Source organism: Pelophylax lessonae (genome assembly GCF_965119305.1).
Source record: "Pelophylax lessonae genome assembly, chromosome: 1".
Lineage (NCBI taxonomy): Eukaryota > Metazoa > Chordata > Amphibia > Anura > Ranidae > Pelophylax > Pelophylax lessonae.
Genome location: NC_138768.1, coordinates 320004224 through 320027119, shown reverse-complemented (window position 1 = coordinate 320027119; position 22896 = coordinate 320004224). Strand labels below are relative to the sequence as shown.

Genomic DNA, 22896 nt, shown 5'->3' with positions numbered 1-22896 from the left:
CATCAAAGGCATAATGTGCATCACACACTAGCTCATTATGAAATACTTCCTTAGGATGAAGCCCCCGCAGTGCCGCCCACTCAGCAACAGGACGGCCGACATGTTCGAACCTGCTTCCTGGTTCGCGTCCTCCGGCCATCTGATTGGCCCGGAGGTGCAAATACATCACTCCCGCGCATGCACGCAGGATCCACCATTTTGCGGCACAGGGTTCTGAAGGAACGGCACGGGTGGCCGTTCCTTTAAATTGCATGCGCCGATGATGTCATCGGCTGCATTAAAGTAAATATCTCCTAAACGGTGCAAGTTTAGGAGATATTTACAGTACCTATAGGTACAAGTTCTAAGAGAGGGTTTACAACCTCTTTAAAGAAAGGTATGCCAGTCCTGAAATTTGGAAATCAGGTTAACAAATAAAACGCCCTAACATTCCTATACTGACATCTTCCTTTCAATCTGAGTTTTCTGTAATAATCTGCAGTCAAAAAACAAAGCTCTTTACGTGCAGGTGGCAACTTTCTGAAGCATGTACCATGTAACGTCTTCTCTTCCTGCTCAATTTATTACTAATCCTATTCACATTATCAAGGTACAAAGCTTTTACTACAGGAACTTTGTGTATGTTAAGAGCCTGCATCACAAAAAAGATTACTGACAAAATGAAATGGGAGTGAAGTGGTATATTACAACAACGCTTGGGCGGAAAAACTGACATACAGCTTGGGTGGGCTGCATTTCCCATATGCACTTCAAGGCTTAATTATAAGAAACATGCTACTATCCTTTAAATTAGCCGCACTCAACCTTTTTACTCCAGAGTAACCACTGAAATAGTTTTCATGTCTCAGGGAACCCTTGCAAAAACCAACCTATTGGTGGCTAGTAAGAAGTATACCCATCCTTAAAGAGGTGGCAGAGGCAAGTGGCACTGGCCCCCAAACTTTACAGGCGCCATCAGATTGGAGGTTAATCAGCTTCAGCTCAAGGAATCCCCAGCAGTGTTGACAATTACCCGTATTTTTATGGGCAGCCCGTAAAAACAGGGCACTTTTCTCCTGCCCGTAAATGCCCATAGCAGGAGAAAAGTGCCAGTAAAAATGGGTGTGAACGGTTCAGCTCGGAACTGCACATGCGCATCGGATCATCTGATCCGATGCTGCATTCAGGTGGCAGGACCCAAGACCGGGGGCGGGTCTGGCAGAAGCTGTGCGGCACGCTTACTCATCAGGAGTGATGATGTCATGGCGCATTCCCGCCACACCGCGCCAGGAGCCAAGCGGGTGGAACCGAGAAGCTGGACTCCAGCCCTTCTGATAGTAGGTGTTATCTGCTATGTACAGATATATAATGGCATTTCCTGGTTGTATAAAGCCCCCTAGGGACAGACAAAAAGGTTATATAAAGCTTGCCCTTAACAGTCTTTCAGTGTTTGGACTTGCTGCAGCCTTCTTATTGTGAATTTGATACAAGTGGAAATGTGTTGGGATTAAAAACTCTCACAACTTTCTGGTTGTGCTGTTATGATAGTCAAGCCCAGTGTCAAAAAGGTAATTGACCATTAAATATGCTATTTGGATTTTTCTGTTAATTCACAAACACCTGTACTTAAAGTGGTAGTTTGTAAAGCCTACACATTTTTTTTTACCTTAATGCATTCCCTGCATTAGGGTAAAAAATGTTCCAGTGTGGACTCACAGGCTTTGCTGAGTCAGCTGCAACCATTTGCTCCAGTTGCGGTCAGTCAAATTCTATGATGAGAGAGTGGGGGGCAGGGCCGAGCTGAGCGGTCTGTGTCTATGTACACAGGCAGTGTGGCTTGGGATCAAGTCCGCAGGTATGCCACCATAAGAAGTGGCTTCCTATGGTGGCACCTCGAGAAAAGGAGGAGCCAAGAATGCTAGCAGGGTACCCCAGAAGAGGAGGGTTGTGGACACTGTGCAATTCTATAACATTTTTTATTAAAAAAAAAAATAATGACTTAAAATCAACCATATCCAGGCTTCTCTGCTATACCTTTCAGAAAGGGAGTTAAGCTAGGGATGTAAGTCAGTGTTGCCAACTGTCAGGATTTTTACTGGCAGTCAGTAAAAAACTGACACTTTTCTCCTTCCAGTAAATGGCAGTGACAGGAAAAGAGTTGCCAGTAAAAAATATGGCTGCGACGCTCGGCTCAGCACTGCACCTGTGCAGTTCTGATCCAGAGCTGGCCGAAACCATCAGAGTGCCTTCTACAGTGTGTTTAGGTGGCGCTGGCAGGGTGGGCTGGCTGAGGCGGTGCCTGAGCGTATCATGTGATGTCATGGTGCAAGGGAGCCAAGCAGAGTGACCAGACATCTGCAGGATGGGAACAAAGTAAGCCAGGAGCGGGACAGTCAGTGCTGTTTGGACTGGAGTGGACTAAACGGACCACCTGGCATGGAGAAAGACGGTCACTGTGACTCAGGAGAGGACGTGTTGTGTCGGTGAGGTGTCCTCATTATCTGTGCTGCTGCACACTGCTGTCAGTGTCACTGTGAGAGTCCGTTTCATGTGTGAGTCCTGACCCTAAAAGATGTTTTTTTCCTAAAAATCTACCTTAAATCACATTGCTAATTGCATGTCGTTCTTGTTTGTAGCCTAAACACTGACATTTGCAATTAAAAACTGTAATTTTGTAACTTTTGGAAATGCCAGTAAAAACTTGGCTGTGCCAGTAAATTTCAATCTGGTTGGTTGGCAACACTGATCCCCAGCAAGGTCTGAAGGAACCTTGATTGAAAATGACTGCTTTAAAATGAATGTGTTTTAGGGGTAAGATGACTTCTTTAAATATTAGCTGTTTGAATTGAATTCAATATCAGGAGCGGCACAGAAATCCTGAGGATGAGGCTAGAACTATTTATACTGTAGGCTGATATTTGAAGGTCATTAGCAGAGCAGTTTGCACAGGTAATGAGTCAGATGGAAAGAAGATGTAAATTAAGTAAAGATATGAATGACTTTATAAGTAGGAAGATAAAAAAATGGAATTCTGTTCTGAATGAAAATTTTATCCAGTACAGCAACTGGTAAAGAGCAGCAGAATTATTGAAGCATAGAAAGCGGTCAACACCACCAGAAAACATGAACATGAATGACAAAGATATTCCATGTGGCTTTCGAAGTGCTTCCACTACCCTCTGTTAGCAGTAAATTGCAATATGCTGGACCCTGAGGGTTTTTTGGTCTGACAGTTTAATTAAATATCATGTGGGGACAATATTTAATTGGACAATTATCCTTTCTCTTTTCAATCACAAAAGCATTCATCTGTTTCTGCGCTATAACATGTTACAGTAAAATCTCGATGGCCATCACTAACTTGGATCAATAATTAAACTGTAGAGAGGGATCAAGCTTGCAACAGCTCATTACCTGAATATTTTCCTGACTGTATAGCCATTGCACGCTGAATATACTGAGAAAGCACATCAGTATGCCAGGCTGCATGTGTAGGCATGTCAATCACATAAAACGTTATCAGTGCTATCTGAAGGATAGAGATACAGCTATGAATCCCCACTTCTGTTACACTACACAATGATGCAAAATATCTGGGTATTGCTCGACATCAAACTACTACACAGTATCTTTTACTATAAACTTCAGTATGACAAAGAAAGAAAACAGTACATGTATAGAAATGTTGATTTAGTGCTATATTCCTTCAGGCAGGAACATCATACAAAAGCTATTTGCTTGCTTCTACTGGCATTCATTTTACTGCTTTTTTCACCTGACATACAGTTGTGTTCAAAATTATTCAACCCTCACTGAAATTGATTGTTTTGGCCAGTTTGACATTGATTTTGATCATTCAGTCATCCTGCTTACAATTAAATCAAAGAGGCACGTGTAGGTCAGACAAATATAACATAACATTTATAATGAAATAACCACAAATGTCTTTTCTGTGCTCACATCATTATCAGTTTTATTCAACCCCCAAGTGACATTCAATCTTAGTACAACATCCTTTTACAGTTATAACAGCTTTTAAACGTGAAGCATAGCTTGACACAAGTGTCTTGCAGCGATCTACGGGTATCTTCGCCCATTCGTCATGGGCAAAACCCTACAGTTCAGTCACATTCTTAGGCTTGTGCACTGCAACTGCTTTCTTTAAGTCCCACCAGAGGTTCTCAATCGGATTTAAGTCTGGTGACTGTGATGGCAACTCCAAAATGTTCCAGCCTTTAATTTGCAACCATGCTCTAGTGCAGTGGTCCTCAACCCTGGCCCACTAACAGGCCAGATTTGCAAGATAACTGAAATACATCCCAGGTGATATCATTTGCTGCTCAGTGATTGCAGTACTCTAGTCTGCATCTCCCCAAGGTAATACTTAAAATCTGGCCTGTTAGTGGGCCCTGAGGACCGGAGTTGAGGACCACTGCTCTAGTGGACTTGGAGGTATGCTTGGGATCATTGTCCTGTTGAAAGGTCCAACGTCTCCCAAGCCTCAGGTTTGTGACGGACTGCATCACATTGTCATCCAATATCTCCTGGTACTGAAGAGAATTCATGGTACCTTGCACACGCTGAAGCTTCCCTGTACCTGCAGAAGCAAAACAGCCCCAAAGCATGATTGACCCCCCGCCATGCTTCACAGTAGGCAAGGTGTTCTTTTCTTCATAGGCCTTGTTCTTCCTCCTCCAAACATAGCGTTGATCCATGGGCCCAAACCGTTCTAATTTTGTTTCATCATTCCACAGAACACTATCCCAAAACTTCTGTGGTTTGTCCACATGACTTTTGGCATACTGCAGTCGACTCTTCTTATTCTTTGGAGACAGCAAGGAGGCCTTCATTACGCAGTGTGCGCCGTATTGTCTGAGCAGAAACTTCAGTACCCACATCTGACAAATCTTTTCTCAGTTCCACAGCAGTCACACGGGGACTTTTCTCCACTCTACGCTTCAGGTAGCACACAGCAGTCGAAGTCAGCATCTTCTTTCTGCCACGACCAGGTAGCGTTTCAACAGTGCCCTTTGCCTTGAATTTGCGAATGATGCTTGCTATGGTGTCTCTTGGTATGTTTAACATCTTTGCAATCTTCTTATAGCCATTGCCCTTCCTGTGAAGAGTAATCACCTCTTCTCTTGTCTTCCTGGACCATTCTCTTGACTTCACCATGTTTGTAACCACACCAGTAAATGTCTAGAAGGAGCTGAGTATCACAGTCATTTTAAAGCTGCCTAATTGGTGCTTATTAGGCTTTATTGCTGCTCCCTGACATCCACAGGTGATTTCAATACCTGAAAACACTTCAATGAACCTCTGTTCTTCAGAGTGGTAGTCTTTAAGGGGTTGAATAATTGTGTCAATGAAGAATTCACAAAAGAAACATTTACTACTGTATTACAAAACCAATTGATGTCATTTTAGTTGCATATGGTTCTTTAAGAAGTCCTTGTAAGATTTAATTCTGAATACAATTACAAATGTACACTAAATTCCCTAAAACCCTTTACAGCATTGGGGGTTGAATAATTTTGAACACAACTGTATTTAGACTCTATTACAGCAAACTATATCCACATAAGTTTTCCTATCCTGTGGATAATACTTTAGAATGCTTCAATTATTATTATTAAATTAAAGACAGCCTTCGTTCCAACATATTTGCAGCTATCTTAGTAGATAAACCGATGTGCATATAAAAAAGTGCTCATTTGGGCTTCAAAAACCCTTATTATACTAGCTCAGTAGTACTAAATACTAATTTATACAAATATGTGTAGCGGTACTTTTTAACACTGGATTATAAATCTTAAACCTCTTTCTTTTATTTAACAGTCTACAAAATCACTGTTAGACATTCTGTATACACCCACTTGGGATTTCCAAAATATCTTTACGCGCAAAAAAAAAAAAAGTTAAATATAAAAACTGTTCAAACCTAAAAAAAAAAAAAAAAAAAAAAAAAAAAAAAAAAACTTATGCTACCCAGGTAATTTAAAAAAAGTTTACTATTAAGCATTTACAAAGTAGTCTTTCAAAAACGAAACCAACTGAGTCACAGCAGATTATAAGAAACATGTTCAGGGCTTCATTTGCATTTGGGTTTAAGGGCAGGCTACGAATTCCTGCAGGAAACTTAGCTGGGTTTATACGAACAGCTGTGGGAAGCCCTGTACAAAGCAATGAGAGGCTAACAGTGCCCGCCACCACTTGCATGTATATCAAACATGATTACTGTGGGTGCAAACGGTTTGCATAAACCCTGCTGAGTCAGGAACTCACAATGTGCCCCTAAATGCAAGTGGGAATGCAGTCTTAAACCATTATACAGTTGTGGCATCCACAAGAAAAAATTTCCAGTACTTGCATTAGTAATCCTCTAAGTCAGGCGGTTCCGACCCCAGTAACCATTCTACTCGGACCGCAGCCTAGCCAAGTAGTTGCCCGTGTGTCCTGTCCCTGCTGCCGGCTCGCCTGCCTGCCGCTATGTTCACAGCACGGCAAGCGCGGCACATCTGGCCCTTTCATAATATCCCTGCATTTTCCCCTCCCCACATTGCCTGTTTTTTTTTTCCAAAAATGCCTGTCTTATTTACACAAGATGTAAAGCACAGCTGTGAACAAAGAGCATGACTCTTTCTTGTAAGAAGCGGGTGATTGATTGCTGGGACCGCCCCACTGCCTAGCAACCAATCACCCACCTTTAACGTGAAAAGTCCCACCCTTTGTCCAGGGCAGCCGTGATTTCCGTCTTGTGTGAATAAGGTAGGGCTAGGATAGGTCGGGGGGGGGGGGGGAGTGCTGTGCGGTTTTGAAAAGGACAGGTGTTTAATATCGAAAGAGGACTGTGATGGGGGGGGGGTCTGTGGTGGGGGGGGTCTGTGATGGGTCAGTCTGTAATGAGGGGGGGTCTGCGATGGGTCAGTCTGTGATGGGGGGGTCTGCGATGGGTCAGTCTGTGATGGAGAGGTCTGCGATAGGTCAGTCTGTGATGGGGGGGTCTGCGATAGGTCAGTCTGTGGTGGGGGGGGTCTGCGATGGGTCAGTCTGTTATGGGGGGGTCTGCGATGGGTCAGTCTGTGGTGGGGGGGGGGTCTGTGATGGGTCAGTCTGTGGTGGGGGGGGTCTGTGATGTGTCAGACTGTGATGGGGGTCTGTAATAGGTCAGTCTGAGGTAGGGGGTCTTTGATGGGTCAGGCTGTAATGGGGTGTCTGTTATAGGTCAGTCTGTGGTGGGGGGTCTGTGATGGGGGGGGGGGTCTGTGATGGGTCAGTCTGATTGTGGTTTTTGTGAGGCGGTCTGTGATGGAGGGCCTGTGATGGGGGTCTGAGATGGGTCAGTCTGTGGTGTAAAGGGGGGGGGGACTGAGGACATGGATGTAAAAGTGGATCTGTTATGTGAAGGGGGGGCTGAAGACACTAATGTAAAAAGGGGGGTCTGTGATTTCTGCACTTGCAAAACACAGGTCTCTGCAAGCCCAATAGAAAACAATTGTTTTCTATGTGTCCTAATAACACTGCAACAGCATCCCTTAGTGCTGAGCAGTCTAGTGCAAAATGCATACTGTTTCTATGCGCCGCAACTGAGCTGCGGTGCATGAACAAAAATTAAATGTAATTTTGACATTTCAATAAAGTTGAAAGAAAATAAGGATAAATCGTGATGTGTGTGTGTGTGTGTGGGGGGGGCACTGTGACTTGCACAGGAGGCTGTGATGTGGAGGATATCATGTGGAGTCATAGAACCAATATGACACTCAAACCTCCGCTGGAAGAAAATTTTTCCGACCAGATCCCCATGAATTTTATTTAAGTACCCCTGCTCTAGGTGGATCCTCTAAAAATGCGCACATATCAAGTCTCTATAGAACATATCTGCTTTGATTAATCAACGGGATGTGATGCGGGTTCAGCACATATTTTAGATGTCGAACATATTTTGTACTATATAAATACAGCTAGGACAGTGGGGAAAATAATTATCTGCAGATTTGGTAAGTTTGCCCTTTTACAAAGAAATGAAGGGTATAAAATTTTATGTCTATTTTAAATGATGAGACAGAATATCAACCGAAAATCCGGAAAAAAAAAAAAGTATTTGATCCCCTACCAAACAACAATAATTCTGGCTCCCACAGACTGGCTACAGTATGTTCTCATGTGGTACACAGATTAGTCCTGTCAATTTAAGAAGGAGCTCCTAAGGACAACTGGGTATGTGTAAAAAAGACACCTGTCCACAGGATTCTTTCTTTCATTCATACCCACCATCATGGGCAAGACCAAAGAGCTGTCAAAGGATGTCAGGGACAAGATTGTAGACCTGCACAAAGCTGGAATGGGCTACAAGACCATCAACAGGAAGCTGGGTGAAAGGAGACAACCATTGGAGGGATTCTTTGCAAATGGAAGAAATACAAAATAACCATCTGGAGCTCCATGCAAGATTTCGCCTCATGGGGTAAGCATGATCATGAGAAAAATGAGGGATCAGCCCAGAACTACACGGGAGCTTGTGAATGATCAAAAGGCAGTTGAGACCACAGTCACCAAACAAACTATTGGCAACATAATACGCCGCCATAGATTCAAATCCTGCAAGGTTCCCCTTCTCAAGAAGGCACTTGTACAAGCCTTCTGAAGTTTGCCAATGAACATCTAAATGATTCAGAGAAGGACCGGGAGAAAGTAGTGGTCAGATGAGACCAAAATGGAGGCATTAACTTGACTCAAAGTGTTTGGAGAAAGAAAAATGTTGACTATAAACCCTAAGAACACCATCCCTACAGTCAAGCACGGAGGTGGAAATATTATGCTTTGGGGCTGTGTCTCTGCTAAAGGTACAGGACGACTAATGCATCGAGGAGCCCATGAACAGGGCCATGTATTGTAAAATCTTGGATTAGAACCTTCTTCCCTCAGCCAGAACACTGAGGATGGGTCATGGATGGGTCTTCTTGAATGACAATGACCCAAAACATGCCACCAAGGCAACAAAGGAGTGGCTTAAGAAGAAGCACATTAAAGGTCATGGAGTGACCTAGCCAGTCTCCAGACCTTAACCCTATAGAAAATGTATAGAAGGAGCTGAAACTTCGAGTTGCCAAGTGGCAGCCAATAAACCTTAAGGATTTAAAGATCTGTAAAGAAGAGTGGACCAAAATTCCTTCTGAGAGGTGTGCAAATCAGGTAACCAACTACAAGAATCATCCTACCTCAATACTTGGTGGAAAAACCCTTGTCAAGCACAAAGTCATGTTTTGCTTGGGGATCAAATACTTATTTTACTTACTGAACTGCAACTCAAATGATAACATTTATATTGTGTTTTTTTTACAGATTTTTGGTTGATATTCTGTCGCTATCATTTAAAATATGCCTATGATAAAAAATTATAGACCCTTCATTTCTTTGTAAGTGGGCAAACTTACAAAATCTGCAGGGGATCGAATATTTATTTTCCCCACTGTATATATACACATACACTATTTTTTTTTTTTTTTTTTTTTTAGGGTGCCATATAGCGTGGGTGTCATCTCCACTAAAGCTTTTTATTCACCAACTGCTAGTCCTGTACCCATTTCCCTGGGTGGGTATTAGAGCACTGTTATAACAGCCCAGATTCCCATCTTTCTAGATTAACAACTCTCTATAGCTGAACTTCTCACAATCCAATCCAGAAATGTAGGTGACCCTGGAAAAGTTAAGCATGCAAATATTAGACAGAGAAAAACTTGACTAAAAGATTACCAGTGTTAACCTCTACATTTGTTCGCACATCCTTTAAACACATATCTGTCCAACTTGTATACATTAATATGAATGCTCTGACTTGGCCATCCTAAAGCCTAAAGCCCCGTACACACACACACAGATTGTTGGCCAACTGATCGGCCAACTTTTGTCCAGTGTTTGTTGGTTGAAATGTGCTCTAGACTTGCACTGGACTTTTGTTGGCCAACAAAAACCAACTTCAGAAGTGATGTCATGTTCTGGTTGACTTTCAGTGTGTTTTTTCTTCTCTGAGCATGCCCAGTCTTGCTCATCTGATTTTTGTCTGCCGAAATCTGTACTGACTGAGGAACAATCGACCGTTCTGTTGTTGGCCAACAAAAATTGTATAGCATGCACACCAGATTTTTTTCGGCCGAAAATTCGCAGTTGGTTGTCGGAAGCATCATACTAACAAGCCTACAATCGGCCGATCGGACGTTGGCCAACAATTTACGGCCAACAATCTGTGCGTGTGTACGGGGCTTAAGGGTCCTTTCACACAGGCGGTCCGTATGTCCGTTTTTCATCCCATTTTTTTGTGGATGAAAAACGGACATAATGCATGTCAATAGGATTGCGTCCTTTCCTATCAGTTCCGTTTTTTGGAACGGAACAGAACCCTATTTTTCTTTTGTTTAAAAAAACGGAACAGACTCAAAAACGGATGTCAGCGGTGTCATCTGCTGACATCCGCGATCCCATTGACATACATTATCTCCATTTATCATCCTCAAACGGATGGGATGATAAATGGACATACGGACCGGATGACACAAGTGTCATCCGTAAAAAAAAAAAAAAAAAAATGCTGGAGCGGATCAAAAAACGGTCCGCCCCATGTGAAAGGACCCTAACTCTGGGTAAATAAAAAAATAAAATAAAAAATAAAGTTTTCCCATGCAGTGGGGCTGTTCTTGCATTTCACGGGACAACTGCTTGCTTTGTTCAGGGGAGAGGAGAAAGCTGTATACTCATCTGATGCTCTGCTCCACCGGCAAACGGCGCTCGCCAACAATCAAACGGTAGACTTATCCTGACTTCCTTATGTCCACAGTAGGTCTACAGTATGAACTTGATGTTAGGAACAGTTTACTGAACAAGACCTCAAGGGTGGGATGGGTTGTTAATTTCAATGGGGCCCTGTCTTGTATGGGGAAGATTAGGTAAGTATATCTCTGTTCTCCAATCCTCTAGACAAAAATGAACCGTTGACCTGTGCAGTGCGGACACAGCCCCACTGCATGGAAAAGCTATTTTTAACTTTCAACTTTAAAGTATTACAACAGTATAAAAATGAATGTCCTTTAACATAAAATTGTGAGGAACATCTTATAAATACGTATGCATTTTCTAAATACTGTTCCTCTTTATTTCGATCTATCCAGAGACCGCATCTCACAGCTACTCATATGCATCCTCAGTAGTTGCCTATAATATTAGGGTAGGGTGTATTAATACTAGTGTTAACATGAAGTGGAATTAGAGTATGGGGCAAAGTTAAAGGAAACCTGTACTGGGACAATACGTAGGCTGTCATTACAGGCCACACTTTTTAAAAATGAAAGTTGCCTGACTATTGATCTAATGGCTTCAAAATGTTTTTAGGTCACTGACCCATAAAAAAGAAATCTGATTTCACTTGCAGCATAGTATGCGTGATTCAGGTTAGTGGCTCATAATGTACTGAAGCTACAGCTTAAAGCAGTAGTATCCCGCTTTTTGACACTTTTACCTACAGGTAAGCCTATAATAAGGCTTACATGTACGTACAATTAATATCTCCTAAACCGGCAAGGTTTAGGAGATATTTGCAGTGCATGCAGCCGCACACGCGAGCGGCGCATGCGCTCTGAAGGTCCGGGGGGACCTTCAGTTTTCCTTGCCGGGAGCATCACTCATCTTGGCTGCGGCCAATCACAGCGCCGGAGCCGCCGAACCCAGAAGAGACGCCGAGGGATCATGGCAGCGCCCGCAGCGATATCCGGGGGTCCGTGTCGGGGCTTCGTTCTAAGGTAAGTAATACATAATGAGCTAGTATGCGATGCATACTAGCTCATTATGCCTTTGTCTTGCAGGTTTTTTTTGTTATCGGGTTTACAACCGCTTTAAGCTGGCCAAACATTAAGCAAATTTCAGTCGGCTCCTGATGGACCGGATGCAATTTGCTTTATTGGTGGCTCTGTCAACACTTTCCCACCAGATAGCCTTTGACTGAAAAATCAAAGAAGCCGTGTGGAAAACTGTTGGCTGAACAGCAGCTGCATCCAGGGGGTTTCAGAATAGCCAACAGATTCATAGATGCAGATCTGCAATGTATACCTGTTGAATGGAAGAAAAATATATCCATGTAAGGCTATTGTAACATTTTCAAGAGGTGGTAAGCAGTGGAAGCCTACTTATCTCTCTCAGGCTAGGCTTCCTGCAATGAATCAGACAGTGAATTGCAAACTTTATCTCCGAGAGAGAAGCTAGCTCAGATAGTCGCATCACAGTCACCAGGACAATTCCCCAGCAGGGACAGCAATTAAAACCTAAATAGGTTCAACACTTCATCACTAATGAAAACTTGCAGGAATACCCAGTTTAATGACCTAAAGATAAAAAGGATAAAGGATATAGTATTCTGGTTTCTTTGTGGAGTAGGGGAGCCATGGTGTGATAGGAGCAAAAAACACGCAGACAAAAGAGATACAAGTACAGAAAAGCAGGGTCCATAGTCTCTACCCACAAGAAGCCGTGCTGACATCAGACAGAAGGCCACAGGACAGATGGGCCAAGCAGGAGAAAACAAGACAGCAGCAGCAGTAGATCCATTAAAGAGATGTATTTGACATCACAAGGCATATAGGAAGGGGCAGCAAGAGAGAAGCAGGTTTCAGTTCCTACTTGTCAGTACTCCGGTTTGAAGGTATTGAAGACATTGGGAGATCCTGTGAGGTAAATAGCAAAATAAGTTTAAATATGTAATGTGTAATGGATAAACAGTAATGTATGTTACAGTGTAGCATGAGCAATACTCACCATAATGCGGGAGGCACTAAGGGCTTCAGGTATCAGGCTGTCCCTGTGATTAAGGTGAGCAAATGGCTTAGCAGCCCCCCAAGATTCCAGATAGCGTGTCATGCGAACAGATGCCCTTGTCTTGGTGACCTCGGCAGACCTGTTTGGCAATATGTCATCTTCCTCACTGTCATCACTAGCCTGAAACAAGAGACAGCTGGGATTTAGCATCTTGCTATTGTAAGTCTATTCTTGGCCAATACTGATATTTTTAAATAGTCGCTCATTTGCTTATAGTAGCTAAATCATTTGCAGGTTACTTTTGCAGTTAAGGTTAAAGTTTATGAGCAACTAATTATAGGCATATAAATATTTTAGCAGCTTGATCTAAATATTTTGCAGTGTAAAACATAGGGCATGTTTACTGTTCTTAAAATGGAGTATGTGTAAATTGAATACATGTGTTTATTGTTTTATCTGCAAAAGATTTGGTCATTTTGGCCATTATTGGAATAGACTCCCCTCTTGATAGTCAGGATGACCAGCCTCCCACTTCTCTGCTTAGCATTACTGCTTCCTGGTTCAACTTTACGTCTCACTAGACCCTATGGATAATGATGATAAACGGTTAGGTCAAAGGAAGCTGTATTGTAGAACCAGGAAGGTGCATTGTTAAGCTAGGAAATACAGTATACAGTAACATGCCCTATTTACATAAACACACAAAATAAAGTATCTTACTCAAAACTCTAACTTTGGATAGAGGTCAAGTTTTTTTGCTGCACATGTTCCCACCCGGAAAGTTCACCCTTACTTCCTGCACTGGTGGCCACCATTACCAGGACAAAAAGTGATGGGAAATCCAAAATATAAAAAGGTGTGAACAGAACAGAGGGAAAATCTTCCAATGGATGTTCCTCTTATGGTCTTACCATTCCCTGCTCCAGCCACAAATGTAAAGTTTTGACTGGCTATACATTTTTATTCCAGAGTAAGGCCTCATTCACACGGGCGTACTTATACAAAATGTTTATATACAGCATGAAGGAATATGAAATGGATGTAAAAATGTAGATATACAAGACGACTTACCCTGGGGTCAATAACCAGAAATGTTTTTATGTTATTTTCTTTAAGGTAGGGGTCCCTCTGCACATAAGCTGCATCCTCTACTTCATATTCACCTCCAAGATGGGAGAGAGTGGCTTCTGTTATATGAACTCTCCTACAGAAAAATAGATAAGGGTTATATAGCATGCCATTATTAAATATAAGCTTATAATGATTGTAAAGGCTTGTGTGTTCTTTCCTAAAATAATAAACATGTTATATTTACCTTCTCTATGTATTGCACTGAGCAGAACTTTTCCTGGGGTCGCCAAGCCCCTTGCTATATAGGGGCATTTGTGTGGGCTCAATCGCGAGCTGGGCTGGGTGTGTCTATAGACACACAGTGTGGCGTGGCCTGGCCTTGACCCTGCTCCCTCCACACAGCCAATGGCTCCCACTGCTGCCCCTGAGTCCTGTAAGGAGAGAGAGAGAGAGGGGAACAGCAGCCCTGCTGCTCTTGGGCACACTGCTGAATTATTTCCCTCCCTCCCTTATAGCTGAAAGACAGCTACAGCACAACGCTACAGTTCTGGGAGGACATCCATGGATGCCCTCCCAGAACTGCGCATCTGGTGCACTCCGTGACCATTTTGTCCTGTGGACACAGCTGATCACAGATCATGGTAAAGAGCCAACCACTGTAGCCCTTTGCCATGTGATCAGCTGTGTCCAATCACAACTAGTCACATGTAAACAAGACTTGCCAGTTATTGGCATTCCTTTCCTCACAGCTGTCTCTGTGTGAGTAAAGGAGAGCCAATAACCGGCAAGTCTGACAGGGCACAGGGAGTACATGGCTTACACTGATTATCAGTGGCACCCCATCATTGCAGGTTATTAGTACCACCTCACCAGTGCCCATCAGTGCCGCCTCATTAGTGCCCATCAGTATAGCAAAAATTTACTTACTTACAAAATTTTTTAACAGAAACTAAGAAAAACTTTTTTTCTCAACATTTTCCGTCTTTTTTTGTTTGTTTAGGAAATAATAAAATACCCAGTGGTGATTAAATACCCCCAAAAGCTCTACCTGTCTCAAAAAATGATAAAAATGTAATTTGTGTAAAGTGTTGCATGGCCACGCAATTGTTATTCAAAGTGTGACAGCGCTGAAAGCTGAAAATTGGCCTGGGCAGAAAGGGGGTGAAAGTCCCCAGCATTGAAGTGGTTAAGATCAGGCTCAGGTATTTAAAGGGTGGGAGATGAGCATGGAACCTTTTTGTACCTTAAAGCGGTTGTAAAGGTGCTTTTTTTTCCCCCTAAAATAACAAACATGTAATACTTACCTGCTCTGTCTGTGCAATGGTTTTTCACAGAGCGACCCGAACCTCCCCTTGAGTCTACTAACACACACAGGACAACTTGGCCCCACCCCAACCCCGCCTCACTGGATTTGATTGACAGAAGCAGAAGCCAATAGCTTTTGCTCCTGCCTCCATGTCCTGTGGGGAAAGCGAGAAAAGGGAGCAGTGCTGCAGCTCTTAGTCACAGTGCAGGAGTGAGATTGGGCTTAAGTAATTAAAGGGGGGCTGGGGGAAGCCAACATTAAAAGGTTTTTTACCTTAATGCAGAGAATGCATTAGGGTAAAAAAGTATGCCTTTAGAACCACTTTAATGCAGAGAATGCATTAAGGCAGGGGTCTCCAAACTTTCTAAACAAAGGGCCAGTTTACTGTCCTAAAGACTTTAGGGGGGCCAGACTGTGGCCATTCGGAGTAGAAATTGTCCTGGCGTCAGTGGAAGTAGATCATGCATCTTTAGTATTAGGGGGAGGAAAAGTGCCCCATTATTAGGATCAGTGGGAGGAAAAGCACTCCATCCTTAGTATCAGTAAGAGGAATAGCACCCCATACTTGGTATTAGTGGGAGGAATACTTCCCCACCATTAGCATCAGTAGGAGGAATAGTGTCCCTTCAGTCGGATCAGTGGAGGGAATAGTGTCCCTTCATTTGTGTCAGTAGGAGAAATAGTGCCCAATAATTGCTAACAGTGGGAGGAATAGTGTCCCATTGTTGGTGTAACCCCTAGGAATTATGCCCCATTGTTGGAGTCAGTGGGAGGAATAGTGCCTATCAGTGGAAGGAAAAGTACCCCAAGGGCCGGATAAATGAGAGCAAAGGGCCGCATCCGACCCCTGGGCCGCAGTTTGGATTAAAGTAAAAAAAACGTAATCTTTACAACAACTATAATCTTTGTATAAAGAATTATACATACAAGTGCTTCCTCTAACAAAGAGCCTAACAATAATTGCATTATAAAGGGAATGAGGTTTCCATCAAAAAATGTCAAAATTAAGGGTTCTGGTATTAAATGGTAATGTATGAAATGGAGGCCCTGTATTGATTTCCCAGTCTTACCCTGGAACGCCTCCTGCTTCCATATGATTGGCCAAAGTTACATCATGGGACCAGACATCATATTGCCATTTCTGGAGCCCAATTACTCCACACAATACGTTTCCCGAATGTACTCCAACACGCATGTTAATATCCACACCTGTAGCCTTACGCAGCATCCTAAAGAAATGTTACAACAATGATTCAATTCACTGGATCCAACAAAAAAATCAACATCTACACAAAGATTTTACAAAACAGCCATATTTGCACACATTTGGGTATTTGGTGTAACAGTGAGTAAAATCAGCTTTTGTATGGCTTGCCACACTAATCTGAAGAAATCCGGCTTCTGGTAACTCTCATTCACTGTTTACAAAATTGCTAAAGAAGCCCATTGGTGTACAGTCATTTCCTATTGAGACCTCTGCCTTTCACTATTCAGAAGGTCAGTGCAACACAAAGCACAATTTCAGTTACAGGCAGTTGAGCAGGCAGAGTTATCTGCTGGCTTCCTATATCTTTTCAGGTAAACGGCAACTGGAAGATATCTGTACTTGCCCACCTGGGTGTTTCAAAATGCCTTATGGAGTTCCTGCTCCTCTTGCTGCATTCTAATACACAAATCAATGTAAATTCACAATGGGGGGGCTTGAGATCCCCATTATTAGAACAGCAGCAGCAGGACTGCAAACCTAGAAGCTCAAGCTCAGAAGATCTCACCCACAACATTTGGGAAGCAGCAGTTGTCAGCAAAGGAGCTTCCTCCATTCACACTGTCTGGCATAGATGGCGGGACTATGTTGACTTTTCTTTTTCAGACCGTGGGGCTGACCAAGAGGAATTCTAATTTGCATGACTATCCTTACAATGAATAAGGCAGTGCGGGGGGAGTGCATGAAGGGTAGAATTCATTTTTGTGGATTAAAATGGTGGGGGGGGGGGCAGGCTTTCAAGTGACTATGTTACTTTGCTTTAAATCTGCAAAGTACAAGTTCTAAAGTGGAACTTTAGTCAGAAATTAGCTCCAGGTCCTGTTGGATCACTTCAGGCTGGCCCCTTTTGTAGGTATAGATATGCAAGACATTACGAAAAAGTGCCTATACAGTTTAAATTCCAATACACAGTCTCCCCCTGCTCTGCACATGCTCAGTTGCTCCCTGTTTTTCGGCACTGTGCTGAAAATGTAGAGGCCAACCTGCTGCCACTCTAAAGATTTACTGCTGCTCAGGGGTTCTTGGCTTGAGCAAAATGGCAGCCTCCAGCAAGAAGAAGCAGGAACAATGCTGGAGGCAATTTACAGCACACTGTAATTTTGGTAGCTTAATTATTAATGTGGAATATATGTTATTAGGAACATTAATTGTTATAAAACGGTTATCTGTAAAGTTCTGTTATAAAGACAAAAAAAAAAAATATCAACTTTAGTAAAAAAAAAAAAATTATCAGAGTTTGCTCTGAATGGAATATTGATATAAAAACAGACAAGCTACTATTGTCTATACCAGTATCACTTCATACACAAATCTACCAGTCAACTGTTAAATCAACAACATAGACAACTAAAAAACCACACACAAGTCTAGAAGGGTATCATGAAACCTCTCACCGGATTGCCTGGCACATGTCTAAACCCATCTGCACACAGTTTTTGGCATGGTCGGGTAGGCATTCTGGCAGCCCTGACACACAATAATAGCAATCACCCAGGATCTTGATGCGCATGCAGTTATTTTCCTATAGAGAAGAAAATAGATCTTAGATTTTATGACCTTTCCCTAGTTACCATCAATCTAAATCATGTTCACACCTTGCTCTACTTACCTTTGCTATCTGGTCAAACTTTCCAAAAAGCTCATTCAACATGAGGACCAACTCTTTTGGGGAGCACTCACTTGAGAGGAGCGTGAAACCAACAATGTCTGCATACAGGATACTGCAACATTCAACACAAGGTTATGTCACATACTATGCACAGACTAGATGGGATAAACAAATAAGACACTAGTAGTGGGATCCTTATATGGCTGTGGTGGACCCAGATACTTAAAAATAACCCACCAATGTCCAAAGAGATAAAATGCCAGTTATACATTTTACAATGCAACCACTGGACCTTATGTAAAGTGAATACCAAGATATTTGGTACTTGTGCCAAACATCTGGATTGCATAGGGAATAAAAAAAGAAATAAAAATAAAAAATGATTGAAATGGTCACAATAGCGTTTACATCCCACTAATCTGATATCCAAGTAGATATTAATGAAACGGGACATTTGCCTCACATGGATAACCTGATTACTGGATGCTTAAATTTAATCTAATTTATATGTAAAAGCAAATAAACATTGCTTGACACATGGATGATACCCTTTCATAACAACACTACTTTTCTTTTCTGTCCAGTAGTCCTACCGAAACTGAAGACTGAAGACAGACTCCTGGATCAGTATGGTTAATATTACGGAATTGTAGACAAGACTTGGGCCTCAGCAAATAAAGTTCAACACAGAATAATAAAAGTGCTGCACTGATATAAAACTTTTCCATATTTATTGATGGAATTAACACTTTTTTACACCGTACATAAAAGCGACTATTAGCTTCTGCTTCTTTAAAGATAATAATCTTGAGCTGTGCATCGGTTCTTCTCACCTTACATCTTTGTGCCGTTTGATATATAGATTATGAAAGTTGTTGGTACTCTCTGGCTGCGGCTTCTTTTCTTTCAGCCTCTCTATGATCTCTTCTTTCATCTCTGTTGCAATATACTGTGGTAAGATGGAAAGTAACAACTGTTCCTGTGTTTACAAAAAAAAAATAAAAAAAAATGTAAAAAAGTGGTAATGGAAAAAGGCACATAGACTGTAAATACCATCACAGTCACTACAGGCAAGTAAACACAAACCCTATTTGGCTGACATTTTAATGAACCACTACATTATAAGCAATTTCCTTTTTTTTTTTTTTTTAGAATTCTATAAAATAAAAATATATAATTACAGTAAACCCCCCTCCATTGCGGGGGTTACGTTCCGGACCCACCCGCGAAAAGTGAAAATCCGCGAAATAAAAAAACCCTATTAAAATACACTCTAGGCATTTTTTTTACTGTCACTGTACTTTTAAAAGCATTTTAAGGTCTTTAAACACACTTTTAAAAAACAATAGAAACACATTTAAACACATAAAAGATACTGAGAGACAGAGCAAGATCTATGGAAAACACAAAAATAATTAATTTTCAATGTTTTAATTAGTAAAATAACATTACAGAAAAAAACGCAATATACCGGGACCGCAAAAACTGAACCGCGATAGAGCGGGGGTTTACTGTATATAAAAAATATATTATAATTTTTCATCCTTTCTTGCATCACCAGCCTTTTTTAGTTATTTCCTGTCTGCATTCATTCTCACTCCATTACTGGCTGCAACATCATTGCTCCAGATTAGGTTCCTGATAGCAACATCGGTGGACCATATATGTACTATGTGTTGGGACATGGGACAATGGATTTTAGTTGAGTGGCAAAGCAGGAGAACAATTCAGAGACTGTTGTCAACCCATAGCAGAAGATATCTCAACAAAGACCTTTGTAGCAGGATTACCAGGGTTTCTAATCAAAGCTGCATATTAAAACAATTAAAATCATCTTTTTAAATTAAAGTATAAAGGCAATAACTAAAGTGCAGAGAGAAACGCCTGTCGGTTTTAATTGCAGTCTGTGCCCCCGTTAACGAGATTCATCCTCTCTATTTGTCCCGTTTACAATTAAAACTGAAAGTGAAAGTTAAAAAATAAAAAATGTCGGGTTGTCTCCGGAAAAGTAATAGGGGGAAATCTTCCAATTAGGACATTAGTTCCGGTGACCTGGGTGACCTTTAATTTGCAGAGATTTCCTCCCACTTCCTGTTTGGCTATGGGACAGGAAGTGAAGCGAAATTTCCAAAATGAGACACAAATGACAAAAAACAAATCTAACAGGGTTTATAACCATCCCTTACACTAACTAAATGGAAAAAAAATAGTTTTTCCTATAATTCTTCTTTTTCTTTCTTGTTCTGGTAGTTCATTGAGAACTACAAGCCAACAGCTGGAAAGGCTATCAGTAGTAGTAGTTTTCACATTCACAGAACACTGGATGAATCACGTAAAGTCCTGCACAACACAGGGGGGTGGGGGGGTGGGTTGCGGTGTGGAGACTGGTGCATCTGTAACATGTTACACCTTGAATATGGGTGTAACCTGTTACAAAAGGTGGACTTATGCCCCGTACACACGTGCAGATTATCTGCAGACTTTTGTCTGCAGACTTACCAAAACCATATAATATGGAGGTCAAATCTAAACACTTTCAATTTGTATGCAATCCGGCAGGCCCTTGCACTACATAGAAAAGGTAAGTCTGCAGACAAAAGTCTGCAGATAATCTGCACGTGTGTATGGGGCATTATCCTTTAAGTAGTCCTAGCACTCATTAAGAACATACCAGTCTTGATATTATTTCTGGGTTAGCCATTCAGACAGCATTGACGTATCAGAATGACCGCCACTAAACTAGCATTCCGAAAAAGGAGTTCAGTCACGGAGGCCTCCATTAAGGTCTCATGATGTCCCTTAAAAAGGAAGTAAACCCAGTGTGTTCCCCCCACCCCCCTGAAAAGTAAATGCATAATGTGTTAGTATGCATCACATATTAGCACATTATGTGACACTTGCCTCCAAACAAAGCCCTCGTCGTCCCCGCTGGAGGCCGCATCCATTTTCAGCCGTCTTCCTTCCTGGTCTGCAGACTTCGGCTAGGCTACTGGCCAGGACTCAAGTGACGTCACTCCCATGCATACACCTGGGAGCCGCCAGTCATGGCACAGGGCTCTGAAGAAATGGCACAAGCAGCCGTTTCGTCAGAGCGCATGTGCCAATTACGTCATCTGCTGCATGCAATGTAAATATCTCCTAAACAGTGCAAGTTTAGGAGATATTTACAGTACCTATAGGTAAGCCTTATTAAAGGCTTACCTATAGGTAGAAGTTAAAAATATGGGTTTACAACCACTTTATCAGATTTACTGTAATTGCTATACTAGACTTTTAACACTTTGCTCTGTGTAAACTTTACTTTCAGCCAACATAAAAAAGAGGGGGTACAAGCACAGACAATAGCCTATAAAAATTTTGCTTTGAAGCACTGGGGTCTCAGGTTTAATCGTGGTCAGGACACAATTTGCATGCTCCCCCTCTGCTTGTGTGGGTTTCCTCCCACACTTCAAAGTCATGCTGGTAAAATAATTGGTTCCTGCCAAAATTCATTCCAATGATGTTGGACCAGTTCCTGGGTCATCTTTCTAGACCACACAGGCTTTCTAGCACATGGAAACCAAGAGCAGGCAAGGCATATAGGTGAAGAGAACAAATCTTCACTACAACAAAATATTTAGGAAGGATACTCTAAAGAACAAACAAATCTTATTTGGTATTCTGACATTCCAAATGATAAAAAATACAACAAAGAATAAAAAAAAAAGAGACAAAATTAATTTCCGCAGTATATATTGACAATCAAATCAAGCACTCAAAGTACGAAAACAATAGTGCAATAAAAAGTGTGATATTTTCAAACCTGAATAAAATGAATTAATAATTAACTAGTAACACCAATTTACATGACTTCATTTGTTTTGAAACAAAGCCACAGAGGCATGTACATGTGAAAGGCTCTGAAGGACTATAGTACATCCATGTGATTTAGTATGGACGGATGAATAGCAGTACGTCAAATTGTTCCTTGTATACATCCAAATAATTTATTCATTTAAAATATTGAGTGACTTGTGCTGCATTCCGGTGCACCACTGGGAACGTCACAGTCTAAAGATTTGTTACATTTATTTTAGCAAAGATAAAGGCTTTATTTATTCTTTCACTTCTATTCAAGATTGATTTTAGATTGTGCTCACACCCAGTGCACTCGGCATGTACAGTATTCAGGTATAATACTCAATGACACTTTGCATATTTGCTGAGACACCTAAACAAAGCATTTCACACACAGGCGCAGCAGTCTACAAATGTCAATGAATTTGGGATTCCTTTTCCACCATCTCAGTGATAAACATAGCTAAACAATGTACTCCGGTGTTTATAGGTTTGTTCACACTGGCTTGCATAGGGCAATACATACTGTGGAAACATGCACTACCATGCATTTTTTTTTAAATTATAATTTTTATTAAGAAAAGAAGGTTACAATGAATAGAGAGAGATAGAAACAAAAAGAAACAAAATAAAATAAGGGTCGGTGCCGCCAAAAACTGAGCAATATATTATCAGATCACCAATGAGAAATGCCGAAGTAACATGTGATCATATTTGGAGAAATATTAGAGAGGACAGGGAACCAAACCAGAAAGGGGAAGGCCAGCATAACTTAGCTCAACCTAGAGTGGTAGAGGTCCCAGTCAGCCCGAATGGCATTAAATTTAGTAATTTCAACATGGACCCTAGCAGTAAGGCGTTCCATTCCCCGGATCTCTGACATCAATCGCAACAGGAGAGTTTCGCCAGGTGGAGCTTGCTGCAGCCAGCAAAGCTGAATAGCCCGCCTGGCAGCCAAAAGAAGGAAAGAAAGTAATCTATTGGTCAATTTGGGGATACCGGGGAACGGAAGACCCAGCAGATAATGCAAGG

The 22896-nt window shown here is 41.7% G+C and overlaps 1 protein-coding gene across 1 annotated transcript in view; it reads right to left on the bottom strand.

Annotated features, from left to right (window-relative positions):
• The window catches only part of ADCY4 (adenylate cyclase 4), a 138862-nt gene that overhangs the window by 26708 nt on the left and 89258 nt on the right, over positions 1–22896 (bottom strand). Inside the window, exons 6-12 of the mRNA XM_082244054.1 lie at positions 18861–19006; positions 18028–18139; positions 17813–17940; positions 16225–16383; positions 13849–13981; positions 12778–12957; positions 12643–12686 (exon numbers count right to left, since the gene is read on the bottom strand). Coding sequence (XP_082100180.1) covers positions 12643–12686; positions 12778–12957; positions 13849–13981; positions 16225–16383; positions 17813–17940; positions 18028–18139; positions 18861–19006 — 902 coding nt within the window. The remainder of the gene's footprint in view (positions 1–12642; positions 12687–12777; positions 12958–13848; positions 13982–16224; positions 16384–17812; positions 17941–18027; positions 18140–18860; positions 19007–22896) is intronic.